This window comes from Schistosoma haematobium, chromosome 4 (genome assembly GCF_000699445.3).
Source record: "Schistosoma haematobium chromosome 4, whole genome shotgun sequence".
Classification (NCBI taxonomy): Eukaryota; Metazoa; Platyhelminthes; class Trematoda; order Strigeidida; family Schistosomatidae; genus Schistosoma; species Schistosoma haematobium.
Window position 1 is genome coordinate 4059166 of NC_067199.1, and position 18892 is coordinate 4078057.

Consider the following 18892-nt stretch of genomic DNA (forward strand, 5'->3'; position numbering starts at 1 on the left):
AGTACTGATTAAAACCATTCACATTCATGTCTTATAAATGATCAACCCAACTATGTAATTTACTACAGTAGATATTCTATCATTTGTATCAATTTGATCTTGCCTGTAAACTGGCATGCCTCATGTAACAAACTGTTATTTGAGAATAAATTATTATTATTATTATTATTATAGACCACAAATGATTTAAGTTGACGAAAACCAATTGAGCCTTCTAAGTTCGATCAGAGATTTTGAGTGACACCTAGGTAACTGAAACGGTCAGAGCATTTAGTGACCCTATATCTGACTCCATTTGGACCGTGTGAATGATTGTTATTCAGTTATACATGTCGCCAATCCTCGTACACAATTGTCGACTTATGTTGCGTTGGTGAATAATGGGATTAAGTAGGTCAAATACGAGAATTGATTTCGAATACGTGTATTTCATGCAATCTTTGGTCCAGAAAAACGATCGGAGAAGCAAAGAAAAGAGAGAAGCCATACTGGTCGGGTAAGGCATGCTAGCCAACTCGATTTAACCAAGCGCGAATCGATATTTATGGTCAGACCAGAATAAACTGGAGACATGTGATGGGTGAGATAAGAAATACACACACACGCTCGCATAAAAATGGTCAAGGTATGTGGACTTGACATAACAACCGATACTACAAGCACTCTTTCTGTCTACCATTTATCACCAGTATACTCATTAACTGAGACTATTCCTGAAGTTGTATTTTGCGTCTGAAGAAAGTGATCATAATATTCAGAAAGTTTTTTTATTGTCAGACAAGTCAATCAGTGAAGTCCGTATTTTGTTAAAGTCCTAACCAACCAGGACCATACCATCTGGCCATTCAGAGCTGTTGAGCGGATCTCACTTTGGGTGATCAACATCTTCAGTACTAGGCTTGGAAAGCGTTATTTTTAAAAGAACAGTCATGACAAATTTAAATAAAATTGAGCAAGTTAGCCACCCGGACTAATAACACCTGAGGTTGGAAACTTAGTACACTTTTCCCCAGCAGTCCTGATAAAACTAGTGTTCTTGAAACAAATAAATTAAACAAGGTTTAATGGGGAACAGTGTTACGGAAACCTTTGGTCCGATATTTCTTGAAGTCGAAAACGATCTCTCTAGTCACTTGCTGGTTAGTATTTATGTATTCCAGAATCCGACAAGTAAAAGGCGGCTGACGAAACATAGACGCAATTTTGTTATCTGTTACTCTTGCAGTGAAGTGGAGAGTTGTAGTATTGGGAAAAATAATTGGTGAGGCATCAAATAGCAAATCTCGAGTTCTACAATCCTTAACTCATGCATACGTTTTATCCTTGATGAAAGATCTACATAATTCTCTGAATATGGCTTCGCGCTTGATTCGAATTCCAGACAAAATACTGTCCATTTTTCTCGCAGACTTTTCTCTGGGTTGAATAATGGTGCGCATATGATTACTAGAGTACGAATGCGACAGTCCATAGTAACGTGTATATTCCACGATCTTTACAACGACAGAAATAAAGATCACATGTTCTCTTTGTCTTGACACTTTCAGTGTAATCGCATTTATATTTAATTTCTATTGCTTATCTGCATTAGCTATGGACAATTATTGTTTATTGGGTGATTAGAGGTCATACTTTTAGGTCGATCGACGCTATGAGATTTTGGACTGAATTATTATTCAGTGACGCCTTCAGATGTATATTTCGCTTCGCGTTGTCAATGCTGACCACGAAGAGGACTATTTATTAATGGAATGAAATCTTTTCGTAGTTGTTATTTCAGAAGGAGCTCAAAAGTGACACCCATTTCACAATGGATTTTATCATTTTTGTTACTTAAGATATTATTTTACTATACGTGCTATTTGCTACCTTGTTTTATTCACGGGCGGTAATTTCAGATTACAGTGTTAATATTATTTTTGGGTATATCATTATTAACTAGGCATGTAGCCATATCTTGTTCAACTTCTTTGACTGGAGTCAACTACAAATCTGATGAGCCAGGCATTTTTCTTCGAAACCATAATTTTGAATTCACTCACAGCGTTTGTTCCCTATTGATAGTCATTTCTCGTACATTCATAGTGCATCTATCTGAATCTTATGGCATTATCTAGAGTAACGAGTCAGCGGAGTTATGCACTTCTGACTTAGTAAATGTGCTGCCGTCTAGTATACTTATACTTGGTTTGCACAAGTTGACCGCCAGTTTCATCTACGCAACATACGTTCACAAGCATCAAAATACTCTTTCGCGCTTGGAATTCCTCCGACGATCTCATAGAAACTGTTCCGGTATCGGTAGGCCATGATCAGTTATAAAATGTGTAAAAACAGAGTACTTCAGTATCAGATGAATAAAATTGCGAAAATTGCAACATAAGTAAGAGTCAAGCGACAAGTCAGTGTCTCAATTATTACCCTGCATAAAGTCGCTGGCTGGACCTTGTGGGTCGTATGATATGTTTCTGAAGAAAATGTGACTGTAACGATTACCGAAGGTGGCTAAAAAAATTTCTGTGCTTCAAGCCAACCTTGAGATTTGGAGAACCTAACCGGCATGCCAGGTAAGATATTAGAAGTAATACTCAATTCATACAAACACTCACTGATAGAAAAATATACTCTGAGGAATTATGAGGAAATAGCAGGGCCACGTTCTCACAATGCTGCCAGTTTTCTGGAAATTACGTCTAAATTAAAAACAATACAGGCGACGGTTTATGACGTATCTACACGAAGGAGCCAAACATGGCCCAGTAGACACGTCGGAAGACGAATGTATTCAAAATCCTCAAGAGATACAGACGCTGTTTGTATGTACCACTGAAGACAAGGAAACGAAGTCGAAAATCCATCACTACTTGCAAATTGTTTAAGGCTTTCTCACCATCGAAAAGTGGAGGAACAAAGCAGTGGTAGTGACAGATGGGGCTGGGTAATCATTTAGTCTCCCTTTTTATATATTAGATAAGGCTTCAGATCCAAATTTTTTAGTAGATACAGAAGCCAAAGTCAGCGCAATCCTTGTCACATAAGCTCGACAGTCAATAAATAAGAGCAGTAAGTATCCACTGAGTGATGTAAATAAAACGGAAATAAAGAATGCCGGAGAGCGACCACTTATTTTAGATCTGCGCATCAATAAATGGCGATTTCATCGCTGTTGTTCGTAAATATCCAGAAACGACAAAGCATATTCAACGCGACGATAAGGTTAAAGGCTCAATACTGCATTATGATGGAATGAAAGAACGACCGACGAGGCCACGTACACAGAGACTAGAACTTGAAAAATTTGTGGAACAATTCGGCTTTCTAGCAGGTCTTGAGAGTCTCCATTACATATGGTAGCGAAGAAAGGCAAAATATGGTGTACCTGTGATGACTATAGGAGCCTGAGTGATCCAAATGGTAATTTCAACCCGATTCTACTAACTGCCTTGGATTTCAGGAGTTCTAAACCTGACATGGGTTGCCTAATTCTGTTGACTAGGACACCATCACCCACGTATATTTCAGTGTTCAGATCACAGATTGATGCTATACAATTTTGTCCTGAATAGAAGGACCATGTTCTCTGTATAACCAGAACAATGTCATTTCTGTCAGGTTACTAGTTTTCGTACTTTATTTTTATGCCTGAAATTCATACTGTGACCCTTTTTCGAAAGGTAATTGGCCGATAATTTTGCAATCTGCAACTGAATATGTAGAAAATTAAAAGTCGAAGTTCTGAACTAACAATACTCGAGTTATAAGTAATCAAATTACATCATTTACATTATTAGATCATAATTGTTTCAAATGTTTAAAACGTATTATAACAACAATTTTCATCACAAACATTCGATGTTTGAGTTTAAAGAAACAAAGTACGTAACGACAAACCATGCAAGACATAAACCAAATCGAGTGCAACCTGAGTTCAGAGCTAGAGTAAAACATACACCCGAAATCCACCTGAGACTTTGTTACCACACTCGCTTTGCGGTCCATCACTCTTCAAGGTCTGTCGTTTTGCTCTTTCGTATTTATATATTCTACATTCGTTCTCCTTAGGGCTTTTTTGCGATGAACCCACGAGCATTTGAAACAATAGTTGGTTTTGTGTGATCAATGTTCAGCCATCACTTCGAACTTGATTTATGACTTATACGCGTCCTGACATTTCTCCGGACTACATATAGTACATTTGCAGTCCAACGTTCTGCAACCCCTGGTTTCCACTTCCTATTACCTTGACATGACTTGACAAATACCCCTTCAACCACCTGGCATCTACGAGTGACCATCCGATACTCGCTTATAGATTTAATAATAATAATAGTTTATTCTCAAATAACAGTTTGTTACATGAGGCATGCCAGTTTACAGGCAAGATCAAATTGATACAAATGATAGAATATCTACTGTAGTAAATTACATAGTTGGGTTGATCATTTATAAGACATGAATGTGAATGGTTTTAATCAGTACTACAGTTGGCGCGTTTTATGAAGGCTGCGTTGCGAATGTGCAACTGATGGTCAAGGATAGGTCCATTGAAGGTAGGAGCTTCTAAATTTGCTACCTTATGTCCCTTTGGAATATCTAAGGCTTTGAGGATGGTGCAGGATAAAATCTTTCGTTCCATATCTCAAGGGGGCTGAAAGGGGGAGCAAGTAAAAGAAAGGACGAGAGGCAGTGTAGCCAATATTCATGAAGGAATGTTTAAGGTATGATTACTCAGTCTAATTTTCTTTTGTCTTGCTGGGCGGCAAAATACTGCAGAAGACTGCCTGAATTTTCCTTCCGAACATACACTCAGCTGATGACTTACCTTCTGGCACTATCGGATTGGGGTAAGTCTGTAAGACATTAAGAATTAACAGATCACTTTTTCCGGTATACACTCTCCTCCTCCTTTAACCAGAGCTCTTTTTACTGTATACACAACTTTTGGCCATTCGACTGAGGATAGTGCGGGGGAGAGTGTAGATGCCATATGCCATTTTCACTACAAAACCGGTTAAAAGCAGATAGCACAAACTGAATGCTATTTTCAGTTACAATTATCTCTGGAACCCCAAAATAAGCAAACAATACTAACAACTTTTTTATTGTACTCTCTGACGTTGTGTTCGGCATGTCATATGCTTATGGCCATTTTGTGAAAGCATCTACAACAACCAAGTAATTTCTACCTTGTATTGGACCGGCAAAATCAGAGCGCATCATTTGCTAATATCCGTCCACTTTTATCCATGGTTGTGGTTCTAGTTTAGTGGGATTCTTCGCGGCCTCTAGACAGGATCAACGAACGAAACACTTTTTGTTCTCTATCATGGTCCACTGACGGCCAATATGTGTATTCACTTCGTTTCACTTGTCTTTGAGTGCTCGCTATGAAACTGCTTGATGAATTGGTGTCGAAGATGTCTGGGGAAAACGATACGGTGACCAAACATAATGCACGAACTGCCAACTGTCAAGGAATCTCGTCGACGAAAATATTGTAGGAGCTCCCTATGTAGTCTAGATGGAGGCCACTTGTTGAGTATACAGTAGCGAACAATCTTTAACGCATTAGCCTTCTAGCTAGCTTCTTTAGTGGCTTCAAATGTGACCAGAAGTCCGGAAACTGCGTTTACCAACGCTTTTTGAACCTAAGTCCAGCATCCACGGCAGCTACAGGCATTTCTTCTTGTTTTGTATGTGGACCAGTTAGTCTTTAGAGGGCATCTGCTTATCTAAAATCGGTCGTCGGTCGATAGTTTATCAATAAACCACAGCCCAGAAGTGTAGTTGTCCATCGCTGTAGACGGTTTGCTGTATATACAGGGATACCCTTCTTGGGTCCAAAATTGTCAGTACCGGTTTATAGTCTGTTAATAAGGTAAACAGTCTGCCTAATAGAATCTTGAGGAACCTTTTTGTGGCGAATATAATGGATAGGGCTTCTTTCCCTATCTGACTATAGTTCCTTCCTGTCGTAGTCAGCGATCGTGCAGCGTGAGCAGTTGCTTTTTCAGATCCTTCAGGGTAGGTACCTGAAATCACTGCTCTGATTCCCTAACTTGACACATCTGTTGCGGCCACAATCGGAATATCTGGATCATAATGTGTAAGCAAAAGGTTTGATGACAGCAGTTGTTTTAGTTTTAAGAATGCTTCTTGGCATTCTGTTGACCAGATCGACTGGTAAAGTTATCGAATAGAAAATATGTAACTACCTTATACTCACCAAGATAATCTTGGGCTCGACTGTGTAAACGTCGTACCTGGGCAAACTGGTTCTCTGACTTTCTATTTCATCTGATTCATCATACCACTAACTGGACATTCTATTTGACACAGTGGTTCTGATATATGATACAGTTAAATCGAAAATGTGACTAGAATTCAACACATTCGGAACATATTTGTCACATTCATTAGGGATAACACTAGAGATAAATCCATTGTGCGATCAAATAACATATGATGCGATGCATAATGATTGTAATCAGATTTCAACTTATTTAGAACTAGTTTCTCACACTTAACCAACATTTCACTATAAATAAATGAATCATTAGAACAAACCGCATCTGATAAAATCACATCAGAATTCTGATCAGGATTTGGTACACTCAATATATCTACCACATCACTGCAAATAATTGTAATAGAAATACTTTAACCATAAGAACGACGCATTTCTGGTAAAACAACATCATGAATCTGATCAGAGTATTATTCATTTTAAACATGCAATTTAATAAGATAAAATACCTTGAAGTATTTGAATTATAGTATGAACTAGGAATACCAGTAATAACGTAATCAGATCAAGAACTGCTAGATAATCACAAACGAATGTACTGTATTTAGAATTCGAAATCAAGCATTCAACAAATACAATGGTATCATTAGTTTGTAGCGTGGCGTCGGGTCGCGGTTGACTAGAAACACCGCTACAGAGAGACACGTGCCAAATAAATACCCCGGAAGCCAATTATTAGAAGGCAGTTAATGGACCGAGTCGGGATATATTCGCTGGCGATCTCGTGGTATCGAAAGGATACCGAGATCGTGCCAAGATACAAGCTTGGTTACAGAACGTAATTGAATTCGCGCGAGGTCACAATCAAAAGTGTAAGAGGAATAATGGAAGCATGATATAGCTGTCATTAGCACAGTTAAACAAAGAGCACATTAAACAAGCACTGGTACATTTAGTTGTATTAATAATTGTTTTCAATAAACCAATATTGTTCTCGCGATAAAAATGAGTCACTACAAGTTCACTAAACACCATATCTGAAACAGCTTAAACTGGAGTTTAAGTGTCTGTAATCGATTGTACATCTTCTTCTTAAGTTCATCCTGTTTCTGTCCGACAATGTATGGATAAAGATTCTGTATGATCTAGAATGTACTCATTAGCATTAGAATTAACAACCGAAATTGGAACAGACTCACCTGGGTCCTTGGGTTGTGTGCAATCACCGTGTCAGTTGTATGCCGAAACCACTAATATCTAGAATTTGAACCATAGATTTTCCAACACTATCCTCCCCTACGAAATAATTTTGGATCTCCATATCCCCAAGTCGTGAATGATGTGGCTTCATTTAAAACATATTTCTCAAATTGATTAGAGTATACATGAGAAGTGACTTCATGATAAGGATAAACAGCAGTTGATATGAAATCATCCGAATTGTAATCAAACTCGAGCTCCTTTAGTACTTGTGCTTCGCATTGAACAAGTTTCCCACAAGAAACAAATGCACTATGAGGACAAATATTTGGTAGAACATTACGATTTGATTGTTCTGAAATAGTTTCCTCAAATTTATTAGGAATGTCATTGCAGAGTAAAGGATCATTAGAAAAATCAGCACCCATCAAAACTACATCAGGTTTTCGATCATGACTAGGTTCATTCAATATATTTTCCTCAGATTTGCAAGGAACTTCATCAGAAATATGTGAATCATTAGGAAAAACCACATCTGGTACATAAAAATGAGAAATATGATAAGTTGATTGATAAGAAACTGTTGTCTCACAAGGATCCTGAGTTCCACTTAACTCTGAACTGCTATATTACTCTACACGGTCTTTTGAAATCGTTGATAAGGATAAATAATCACTATAAATACTCAACTTAGTAGAATCAGAATTACAAGACTTAATATTAGTTGCAGCAAGATGAACAGTAGTATTAAAACTGACTGAATATGTCCAATATCACCACATTTAAAGCATTTAGAATTATGAAATTTACATGAATTAAAAAAGTGGAACTTGCCACAAGACAAACACTGACCAAACTTGTGCCCATCTTCATGAACTGCATCCTAACTCTTCAATGAATTATTTATCTGCATAACGTTAAGTACGCATTTGATTAGGATGACGTAGTAATGTTGTGGAATCATTTTATGAAGTTTTCATCCTTTGCAGCATTCAAGATTTGTATGCTTCACATGGTCTAGTAGTACTTTCCTGAAAGTTGTATATTACCAACCTCAACATCTTTCTTCGTCATAGTCCAGATTTCGAACCTTTTCATATAATTCTCAAAAGCATCAAAATTTGAATGTGTGTCCAATTGTTCCATCATAAATTCCATAGCGACACTAATGTGATGATTAGAAGTAATTGAATTAATACACGAATTTGGAATTCCCGAAATAACTCACTTCACACCAAAGAGAACTAGATAAGTACAAAAGAATGTATTTCATTTAAAATTCGAAATCAGGTAGTCATCAAGTACAAAGAACTCATTAATTCATACAAACACCATATAAACATCCCACTAAGACCCATAGTAGACTTCACAAACGTGCTAATATATTAATTATTTAAATATTTGAGCAACATATTTAAAGCTACTTCAACATAATATAATTAAAGATTCCTATGACTTTAAATAAAAAATACTGGAGTAAATTATCGACGAAAATGAAATCATGGTAAACTAATATGCTGTATCATTATACAATAGTATTCTCATTGATAGATGCTCAAAATGTATTAGTGCTTACCAGAGAACGACAATACTCTATCTAACAGATACTTACTTACACCTGTTACTCCTCATGAAGGAGCATAGGCCAACCACCAGCATTCTCCATTCAACCCTGTCCCGGGCAATCTTTTCCAGCCCCTTACAGTTGTTATTCATCCTTTTCATATCTGCTTCTATTATCCGACGCAATGTGTTCTTTGGCCTTCCTCTTTTCTGCTTCCCTTCAGGATTACAAGTTAGGGCTTGCAGTTTGACGATTTGCGTAGTGTATGTCCTATCCATTTCCATCGTCTTTTCCTAATTTCTTCTTCAGCTGGAAGTTGGTTTGTTCTCTCTCACAGAAATCTATTGCTGATGGTATCCGGCCAGTGGATGTTGAGTATCTTGCGAAGACAGATATTTATAAATACTTGTACTTTCTTGATTGTGGTTGTTGTAGTTCTCCAAGTTTCGGCTCCATACAGTAGAACTGCCTTGACGTTTGTATTGAAGATTCTCACTTTGATATTAGTTTAAAGGTGTTTTGAGTTCCATATGTTCGTCAAATGTAGGAATGTGACCCTTGCTTTGACAATCCTCGCCTTTACGCCTGCATCTGAACCTCCTTGTTCATCGACGATGCTTCCTAGGTATGTGAAGGATTCTACATCTTCCAGAGTGTCGCCATCAAGAGTGATTGGATTGCTGTTCTCCGCTTTGAATTTGAGGACCTTGGTTTACCCTTTGTGTATGCTGAGGCCTACTGATGCAGAAACTGCTGCTACACTGGCTGTCTTCACCTGGATTTGTTCATGTGTACGCGATAGGAAGGCTAGGTCATCTGCGAAGTCCAAATCGTCTAATTGATTCTGAGCTGTCCATTGTATTCCGTGCTTTCCTTCAGATGTTGAGGTCTTCATTATCCAGTCGACCACCAGAAGAAAGAGGAAGGGAGAGAGTAAACAGCCTTGTCTGACTCCGGTCCTTACTTGGAATGCATCTGTCAGCTGTCCTCCATGCACGACCTTGCACTGTAGTCCGTCGTATGAGTTCCGGATAATATTGACAATCTTCTCAGGAACTCCTTAGTGTCGAAGAATTTTCCATAACGTTCTCCTATCTACACTGTCAAATGCCTTTTCATAATCAATGAAGTTGATGTATAGTGATGAGTTCCACTCAACTGATTGTTCGACGATGATCCGTAGTGTTGCAATTTGGTCTGTGCACGACCGATCCTTACGGAATCCAGCTTGTTGATCTCGAAGTTGGGCGTCTACTGCATCCTTCATCCGGTTCAGCAACACTCTGTTGAAGACTTTCCCTGGTATTGACAGTAGTGTAATGCCTCTGTAGTTTTCACATTTGCTCAGATCTCCTTTCTTTGGAATCTTGACGAGGTGTCCTTCTTTCCAGTCCATCGGCACTTGTTCCTCCTCTCAAATCATTTTGAATAGAAGGAGAAGCATGCTTGTGGTTGCTTCGATGTCTGACTTCAGTGCTTCAGCTGGTATGTTGTCGGGTCCCGCTGCTTTCCCGTTCTTGATTTGTCTGACGGCCATTCTAATTTCTTCCGTCATTGGTGGGTTAACATCTATAGGAAGATCTATGTGTGCTGCTTCGATGTTCGGTGGATTCATTGGAGCCGGCCTATTCAGGAGTTCCTCGAAGTATTCTACTCATCTGTTACGCTGTTGTTGAATTTCGGTGATTGGCTTGCCTTCTTTGTCTTTGACCGGCCTCTCTGGTTTACTGTATTTCCCTGCTAGTTTCTTCGTTGTATCGTGAAGCTGTTTCATATTTCCTTCTCTAGCAGTTTTTTCTGCCGTCGTTGCTAGTTCTTCCACGTATTTCTTCCTGTCGGCTCTAATGCTCCTCTTCACTTGCTTGTTTGCTTCTATGTATTCAGCTTGTGCTTGAACTATCTCTGTTCGTGTTCGGCTGTTGTTAATTGCTGTCTTCTTGTTCTTCCTTTCTTTGATCTTGTCCAGTGTTTCTATAGAGATCCATTCCTTATGATGGTATTTCTTTAGACCGAGAACCTCTTGACACGTTGAAGTTAATGCTTCCTTGATGCCTTTCCAGTTGTCCTCCATAGTAGTTTCTTCTTTCAGTAGATCTTGTAAGGCTTGGAACCTGTTGTTGAGAGCTATCTTGAATTCACTGAGTTTGTCAGTATCTCGAAGGAAGGCTGTATTGAACCTTTGTAGTGCTGTTTGTCCACTTGTCCAGTTCTTTTTAGCTTCAGTTTTAAATTGGCTACAACTAGGTGGTGATCTGAAGCTACGTCAGCACCTCTCCTGGTTCTCACATCTTCCATTGTCCTTCGGAATTTTTTTCGATGCAAATATGATCTATTTGGTTCTCTGTAGTGTGGTCCGGTGAGATCCATGTAGCGTTGTGTATACGCTTGTGTGGAAATATTGTGCCCCCTATGACCAATTTGTTGAATGCACACAAATTTGCAAATCTTTCTCCATTTTCGTTTCTCTGTCCCAGTCCATGTCGTCCCATAATATCTTCATATCCGATGTTGTCTATTCCGACTTTGGCATTTAGATCTCCCATCAGAATAGTTAGGTCCTTTCTTCGGCATTTCTCAATGATTGACTGCAGCCGCTCGTAGAACTGATCTTTAATGTCGTCGTTGCTATCATTGGTGGGTGCGTAACATTGGATAATATTAATTAAGATCCCCTTCTTCTTTGTTTTGAATGATGCTTTGATGATTCTGGATCCGTAAGATTCCCATCCTACAAGTGCATTTCGTGCTATTTTGGACAGTATTGGAGCAACTCCCTGAGTGTGTGGAGCATTTTCCCCTTCGTGACCGGAGTATAGCAGCATCTCTCCCGTAGTTAGCCTTTTCTGTCCAGCTTGGGTCCAGTGGGTTTCTATCTGAGTTCTATCTGACAGATGTCCTTTAGTTATTCAGTCTAATCATGAAATCCTTATAACTTTGCTTAAATTCAACCTTCTTTACTTTTAACGGTACATTATACAAGCAAACTAACGGAGTAGCTGTGAGATCCTCCATGTCCCCAATTGTAGCCAATCTGTTTATGGTACACATCGAATTAAATATTTTCGCCAATGACATTAAACCACGAATTGGGTTAAGATATGTCGATGATATTTTTGTTGTCACAAAAAAGACTCATTTGAGATCTTTTTTCAAGCTGATAAGTACACCCTCATCTTACATCAGATTAACGAAAGAGAATAAAGATGAACTCGATGAGCTACCATTTTTAGATTGCTTAGTTAAAACAAATATAAATGGAGTTCTAAAGCTGACCATTTATTGAAAACCAACGTATTCAAATCGTTATACTGGCTTCAATTCTATTGTTATTTGTATCGGTAAATGTAACATAGATCTAGGTGGCTACAATTTATATCAATTAATATTTCTACTCTAAATTCAATATATATAACGTGAAATCACAGATTTTTCAATGAACTTAAACTGAATGGTAAGGATTTGATTTACAAGTACGATGAAACATCCTAAGTTTCAATTATTTGACAACAATCCATAGATTTTAACCACAATCCAATTGTTGTTTTCTTTGAATGTTTGTATTTCAAACCATTTCGTTATTACCAGTATGGGGTTGTGGAGAGTTTTAATTGAGATCATTAACCGATCAATGTTAGACCACCATTAAAAACCTGGAAGCACTGAACGGCTGTGACTCCACACCAGTAGCCATCTAGAGGTCAAATATTCGCGTGTGAGACTAAAACTCCTGGTTTCCAATCTCATGTGTGGGATGATGGATACGCACTGCTGAGGAATTCCATACTAGGACGAGTTGGTCGTCTAGTGCTTTCAGGTTTTCAATGGTGATCTAGCTTAAAACAACTCAATTTAACTTGGTTATTTATTCTCTGAAGAAGTGACTTACATTCAGTCACATAACGTCAGAAAATTCAGTTTTTCTACTCATTGGGATATTACAAGTATATCACTTTTACTTTAAATCCACTTGATATTGCTTTACATGAATCCTTCCATTGATGTTTAGCACTTCAATTGATCAGTCTCTTATTGACATATGTGCATACTGCTCTTCGTGCCTCGATATTGTCCTAATTCACAAGCATTATAAACAAAGATGGATAGTGGTTAGTAGTGGAATCCAGTTTGATGAACGTTCCGTCCAATTTGGATCTCGTCAGCTGGATATACCTGCATCTCAGAGTTGATGTTCACTTCGAGATTCGAACCCAGTACCGTTCACTTCAAACGGCATCTCACTATCCACTTATCTGCTGAGTCCTGATAGTCACTTGCTTGTGTAATGGGGTGAAGTTTCAATTCACTTGGTATTGCTTTACAAGACGAAATGCGCATCCTGGATTCCACTACTAGTCATTATCCATCTTTTTTTAATCATTTTTACGTACGTCTTTTTTCTTCACATCTGTCAAGCGAACAATTATCTTTCATAATTCTAACCCGTAAATTATTCTCACCCCCCTATTCTTCTTTAACCCTCTGATTACTAAGCAACGTCAATTGATAATCATAGTCTCGAATGGCTAAATGATCCAATATTTTCTATTCCTCTATAGACATATATTTACCACTTTTCAGACCCGTCATTTTGATTTTGCCCTCGTTTAGATCGGAAGATGTTCGTTGAAGGGCTCACCAATTTTTGTGGCCCATAGTTCTCGACTCCATTTTAGATCGTACGAATGTTTGTTATCGCCTATTCTCGTATATGATCGTCGACCTAAATCACGTTAGTCAATAACGGAATTTAGATAAGTCAATTAACGAGAATGGCGTTTGAATACATATATTTTGTATGTAAAGTGAATGTAACAGAACAGAGCAAAATGACGCGCAGGGAGGATGGCTGGGAAGCCAACTCCATTTTAGTCAAGCATTACCCAATATTTATAGGCAGACAAAATAAAGCTACAGACATGTGATGAGACATGGGATAAGAAGGGCACACACATATACGCTCATATAAAAACAGTCTAGATTGATAAGCGAATAAATAACAAGGTCAAAATATGACTCAAGTAGAATGAATAGAATGGAATGTCCGAAAGCTAGGATAAGATATTTGGGCTTAAAATGATGACTGACACTACACCACACAAATTATAGCAACTCAGGCGCAATTGAGTTGGTTCACATTTTGTTAACTTATTAATGAACTGAGTCATCTGTACAACAACAACTTACCTATATCATTGTATCTTTATTATTGTTGCGAATGTATGAATATGTATAGTTGAGCATTGCTTAGTGCCTACGCATTTATTCACACTGCTAGCCTTACTAATTCATTTCACTATGTATATATGTGTCCATGTTATTCATGTTCATTGCTCTCTCTCGCTTAATTGTACTCGCTTACTCGTTATCATATTCACTGACTCACTCGCTCGCTCGCTCACTTGCCTGCTTGCCTGCCTTTCGGCACAACTCTTTCATGCTTGTTTGACGCACCTGTAATTTTGGACATTTGTGTGTGGTCCCATAATAAACATAATCAACACTTCTTATTCGCCTTCTGATTAATAAACCGTTGGGAAGTTATCTAGTGACGGTTATCAAGACGAACTGTATACGAAGTTTAAAGATTATATAGAATACCGACCACCACAACTATAAGTACGAATGTACAACTTAAGTAAATGAGTACGCCAAAATGAAACTTTTCTCTTTACTTTTATCACCTTACTGTTATAAATTATATAGTAGTCTAGATCTATAATAAAAAATTTAATTTCACAGATTGAAATCATGAGTCAATTGAAGCTAGACCACCATGGGAAACCTGAAATCTCAATTATCTGATCTGTGGAGAAATCAGGACTTAGTGTTATGTCGCCCAGACAAGGGTGTAGGAATTATCCTGATTTCATGCAATTGGTTGCTCTAATTATCCTGATTGATTGTTATGACTATGTCATCAAACGGTCCTCGATATTATCTGATCCTGTCAAATTCTCCAAAGAAACCGTTCAAAAAGACGCAACTGAAAAAACAGAACAGATGCTAATTAAAACCCTAAAGAAGATAAAAGATGAGTTTATTATCAATTGTGACCTTTATGTTCATCTTAAACTATCTGGTTCCGTTATACTAAGACTATATGGACTCCCAAAAATTCATAAGAATAATGTCCCTTTACGTCCTATACTTGATATGAACAACTCTCCGTATCACCTGGTTGTTAAATGGTTAGCCAATATTTTACAACACGTTAAAAATCATATCATTAAATACAACTGTCTTGATTCCTTTGACTTTTTCTCGACTTCATTAAAAATATCAATGCAAATGGTAGGAAAATGATCTCATTGGATGTCACTTCACTTTTTACAACCATTCCTCTCACAGAAACTATGTTTTCTTATGTTACTATATTGGAAACAATAACCTTGATATTTGTATCCCAAATCATTAATTAAAAGAGCTACTTCTACGATGTGATCTCAATGTGGAATTTAGATTTAATGATGATTGGTACTTCGACCAATAATAGAGAGATTTCATTTACGTTAGAGATATATGGATGATATTTTTATTATTTGTGAAGATGACATCGACCTCAATGAAAATTTTGAATAGTTTCAATAATTGCCATTCCTCAATTCAATTCACCTTAGAAGTAGAGGCAAACAATGAATTTCATTTTCTTGATATCCGATTGAAAATAAGGCCGGATAGTTTTCTATAGAGATCTACATATAGAAAATTAACCTGGAAAGGGCAGTACTCGAATTTTTACAGCTGAGTCCGATTAAGTAGAAAGAGGAACTTAATTCACTCTTTATTCTCAAGGATCAGACGAATATATTCTACTGACAAAATAGATGAAGAACTATTTCAACTTCGACAGACCCTCATGAAAAATAGTTATCCTCCCAAATTCGTCGATAGCAACTTAACACCTAGAAATCATCATGAAAAGCAACGACAGTACAAAAGAAAACCGTTTTGTGCATGTGGAATTTAAAGGAAATACAGCTGCTGAAATCTTAAATAAACGGATTTCAAAATCGTTGAATAAAACGTTCTACGCAGCTAAGCTCCGAATTGCTTTCTCAAGCTTGCCTACCATTCATGTACGTATTAAAGATAAACTTCCGTTTTGGACCACATCAATGTGCACCTATAAATTTACTTTTTCATGTGGGATAAGTTACATTGGCCGCACAAATGCATCTCAGAAAACTATCAGGCATGGTTTTTAAAAGGAGAATGTAAAACAGTTACTAGTTCTATACAGGAGTATTTTATCAATCACTCCAAAGAAGTATTCTTTTAAAGTAATCTACACAGTCAAATGAATTGGATCGAAAGGATGTCGAATCAATATTTTATGCACTGCTGTGGCATAGGGCTATCCATGAACTCAAACGCGAACTTTGCGTGCAGAAACGATTCGTCCAAACTCACATTCTTCCTTGGCCTTAATTCCCTTTATTGGTATGTTTCGATAATAATAAGAGTCTCGAATCAACTTATGATTTAATTTTTTCTATCCTTCTATAGACATATAATTTCCATATAACTATATAAACGAATGTACAGCTTAAGTAAATGATTTCGTTGAAAGTAAAATTTTCTTCGCTAAATTCTGTTTCTTCTAATCATATTTCTTGAGAAATTCCAACAACTCAGCTATTCTCCATACCAATGGGCAGTTGATTGGAAATTTCAACAACCAATAATTCAGGCTTGATTATTTAGACAATCAGATAATCACTAAATTGGGAAAAATATCTTATAGCTGAGTGTAGTTCAACCGGGTCTGTTGGGAGATAGTAACTCACTGAAGACAATATTGGATGTGTCGCTCAATTTCGTGCATTAGTTGAAGTTAGATATTAACACTGTTGGATTCATAACCGGCTCAGTGTTCGAATGTTTAAGCGCTAGCGCGCGAGACTGATAGATCCTTGGTTGGATGCGCATTGCTGAGAAGTTCCACATTAGGACGAGTTGGCTGTCCAGTGTTTCCATGTTTTCCATGGTGGTCTAACTTCAATTGACCCATGATCTCAAATCTTAAAATTATAGCTGAACTGTGTAGTCTAAAAATTGTCAGGTTAAAATCGGTCGTAAATATTCAGAAATTTAATTCAAATATGTACATTACAGTTATGTATTGGTATTTCCTCATTCAAATTTAGTTCAACATTTTTACAATTTAGTTTCTTGATTAAGTTAGTTTTTATTGTATGTCACGATTGATCTGTCTATATATTTGAGAACTCACCTGTTTTTTTCATTGAGGCAGTATGTTTGTAATCTATCTTTGATAGTTTATTACCCTGAAGAAGTTCAAACATGTTTGTTGGACGAAACGTTGGAATTATTTCAAATTTCAATCATTGAGATCAATTTAAATATAATTTTCATAAATAATGGCTTCTTTATACTCGGCATCCAGTTTTTGTCAAACTATTCGTTTTGACGAGTTCCAAATAGGACGAGACGCTCATCAAACTGGATTCCACTTCTAGCCGCTATTCATCTTTGCTTAAGATGCTTGTGAATTAAAGCAATATCGAGGCAGTTTGCACAGGATATACATATGCCAACAAGAGACTGATCAATTACAGTCCTTATCATCTATGGGAAGATTTAAGTAAAACAATACCAAGTAAATTTAAAACTTCAGCCCATTGTACAAGAAAGAGGATATTAGGACTCAATAGCTAAGTGAATAACACGATGGCGTTTGAAGCGAATAGTACTGTATTCGTGTCCCAGAGTGAATATCAACTCTGAGATGGAAGTACATCCAGCTGACAAGTTCCAGATAGGACGAAACGCGCGTCAAGCTGGATTCCATAGCTAACCTTTATCCATCTTTGCTTAGAATACTTGTGAATTAAGACAACATTGAGACAGTCTGTATAGGATATATATATATATATATATATATATATATATATACCAACAAAAGATTCATCAATTACACACCTAAAAACAACAATAGGAAGATACAAACAAACAAATACCAAATGATTAGTACCAGAAGTGGTTTTGTGGAGATTGCAGTAATTTCAGCAGCTGAGAACATGAGTCAGTCGAAGCTAGATCACCATGGAAAACCTGGAAGCACTGGACGACCGTTTCGTCCTATTGTGGGACTCATGATCTCAACCAATAAAATTACTATAATATCTACAGACTCCCGACACTAATCAACATATGCTCACTAGTGCCTGGCTTCAAGAGGTATTTCCTGGAATTCTAGTGAGAAGCAGTGATCAGTGGAGTTCAAACGAGTCTGTTGTAAGATAATAACTCACTGAAGATAACAGTCGTTGTGTCGCTGAATTTCATGGATTAATTAAAGTTAGACATTAACACTGTTGGATTCATAACCGGCTCAGTGGTCGAATGGTTAGGCGCTCACGCTCGAGACTGATAGATCCTGGGTTCGAATCCCACGAGGCGGAGTCGTGGATGCGCACTGTTGAGGAGTCCCACAATAGGACGAGTTGGCCGTCCAGTGCTTCCAAGTTTTCCATGGTGGTCTAGCTTCAACTGACTCATGATCTTAACCATTAATATTGGTGTAAGCATTTAGTTAACTTCTATTGGTTTAAATTACATTGATACTTTTTTTTTAAAAAAAAAAATTGAACCAATCAAACGTTGATCATTTCAAACATAGTAATAACATTTACATTTATATATCATTCTTGTACTCCCTTGTTATTCCATTGTTCAATGTAATGACTGATAATCATCAACTACCCAGTACTCGAATCAATTTAAGCCACAAATCTATAAAGTAATGATGTAATTTGTTTTGAAACAATTTCTTCTTTTTTCTTTTCAGTCATGATGAAAATGTGAAGAAGAAGAAGACGAAGAAGAAGAATGTTTCATTTAGTAAACTTGTAAGTAGT

General features: G+C 37.3%; 1 protein-coding gene across 2 annotated transcripts in view; it reads left to right on the forward strand.

The window, feature by feature from the left end:
• The first annotated feature begins 17943 nt into the window (after positions 1-17943).
• ABCB1_1 (Multidrug resistance protein 1) overlaps positions 17944-18892 on the forward strand; it is an 81393-nt gene continuing 80444 nt past the window's right edge. For both annotated transcript variants that reach the window (XM_051215480.1, XM_051215481.1), the window contains exons 1-2: positions 17944-18774; positions 18823-18883. In XM_051215480.1, coding sequence (XP_051065992.1) covers positions 18716-18774; positions 18823-18883 — 120 coding nt within the window. In that variant the 5' untranslated portion in view covers positions 17944-18715. The remainder of the gene's footprint in view (positions 18775-18822; positions 18884-18892) is intronic.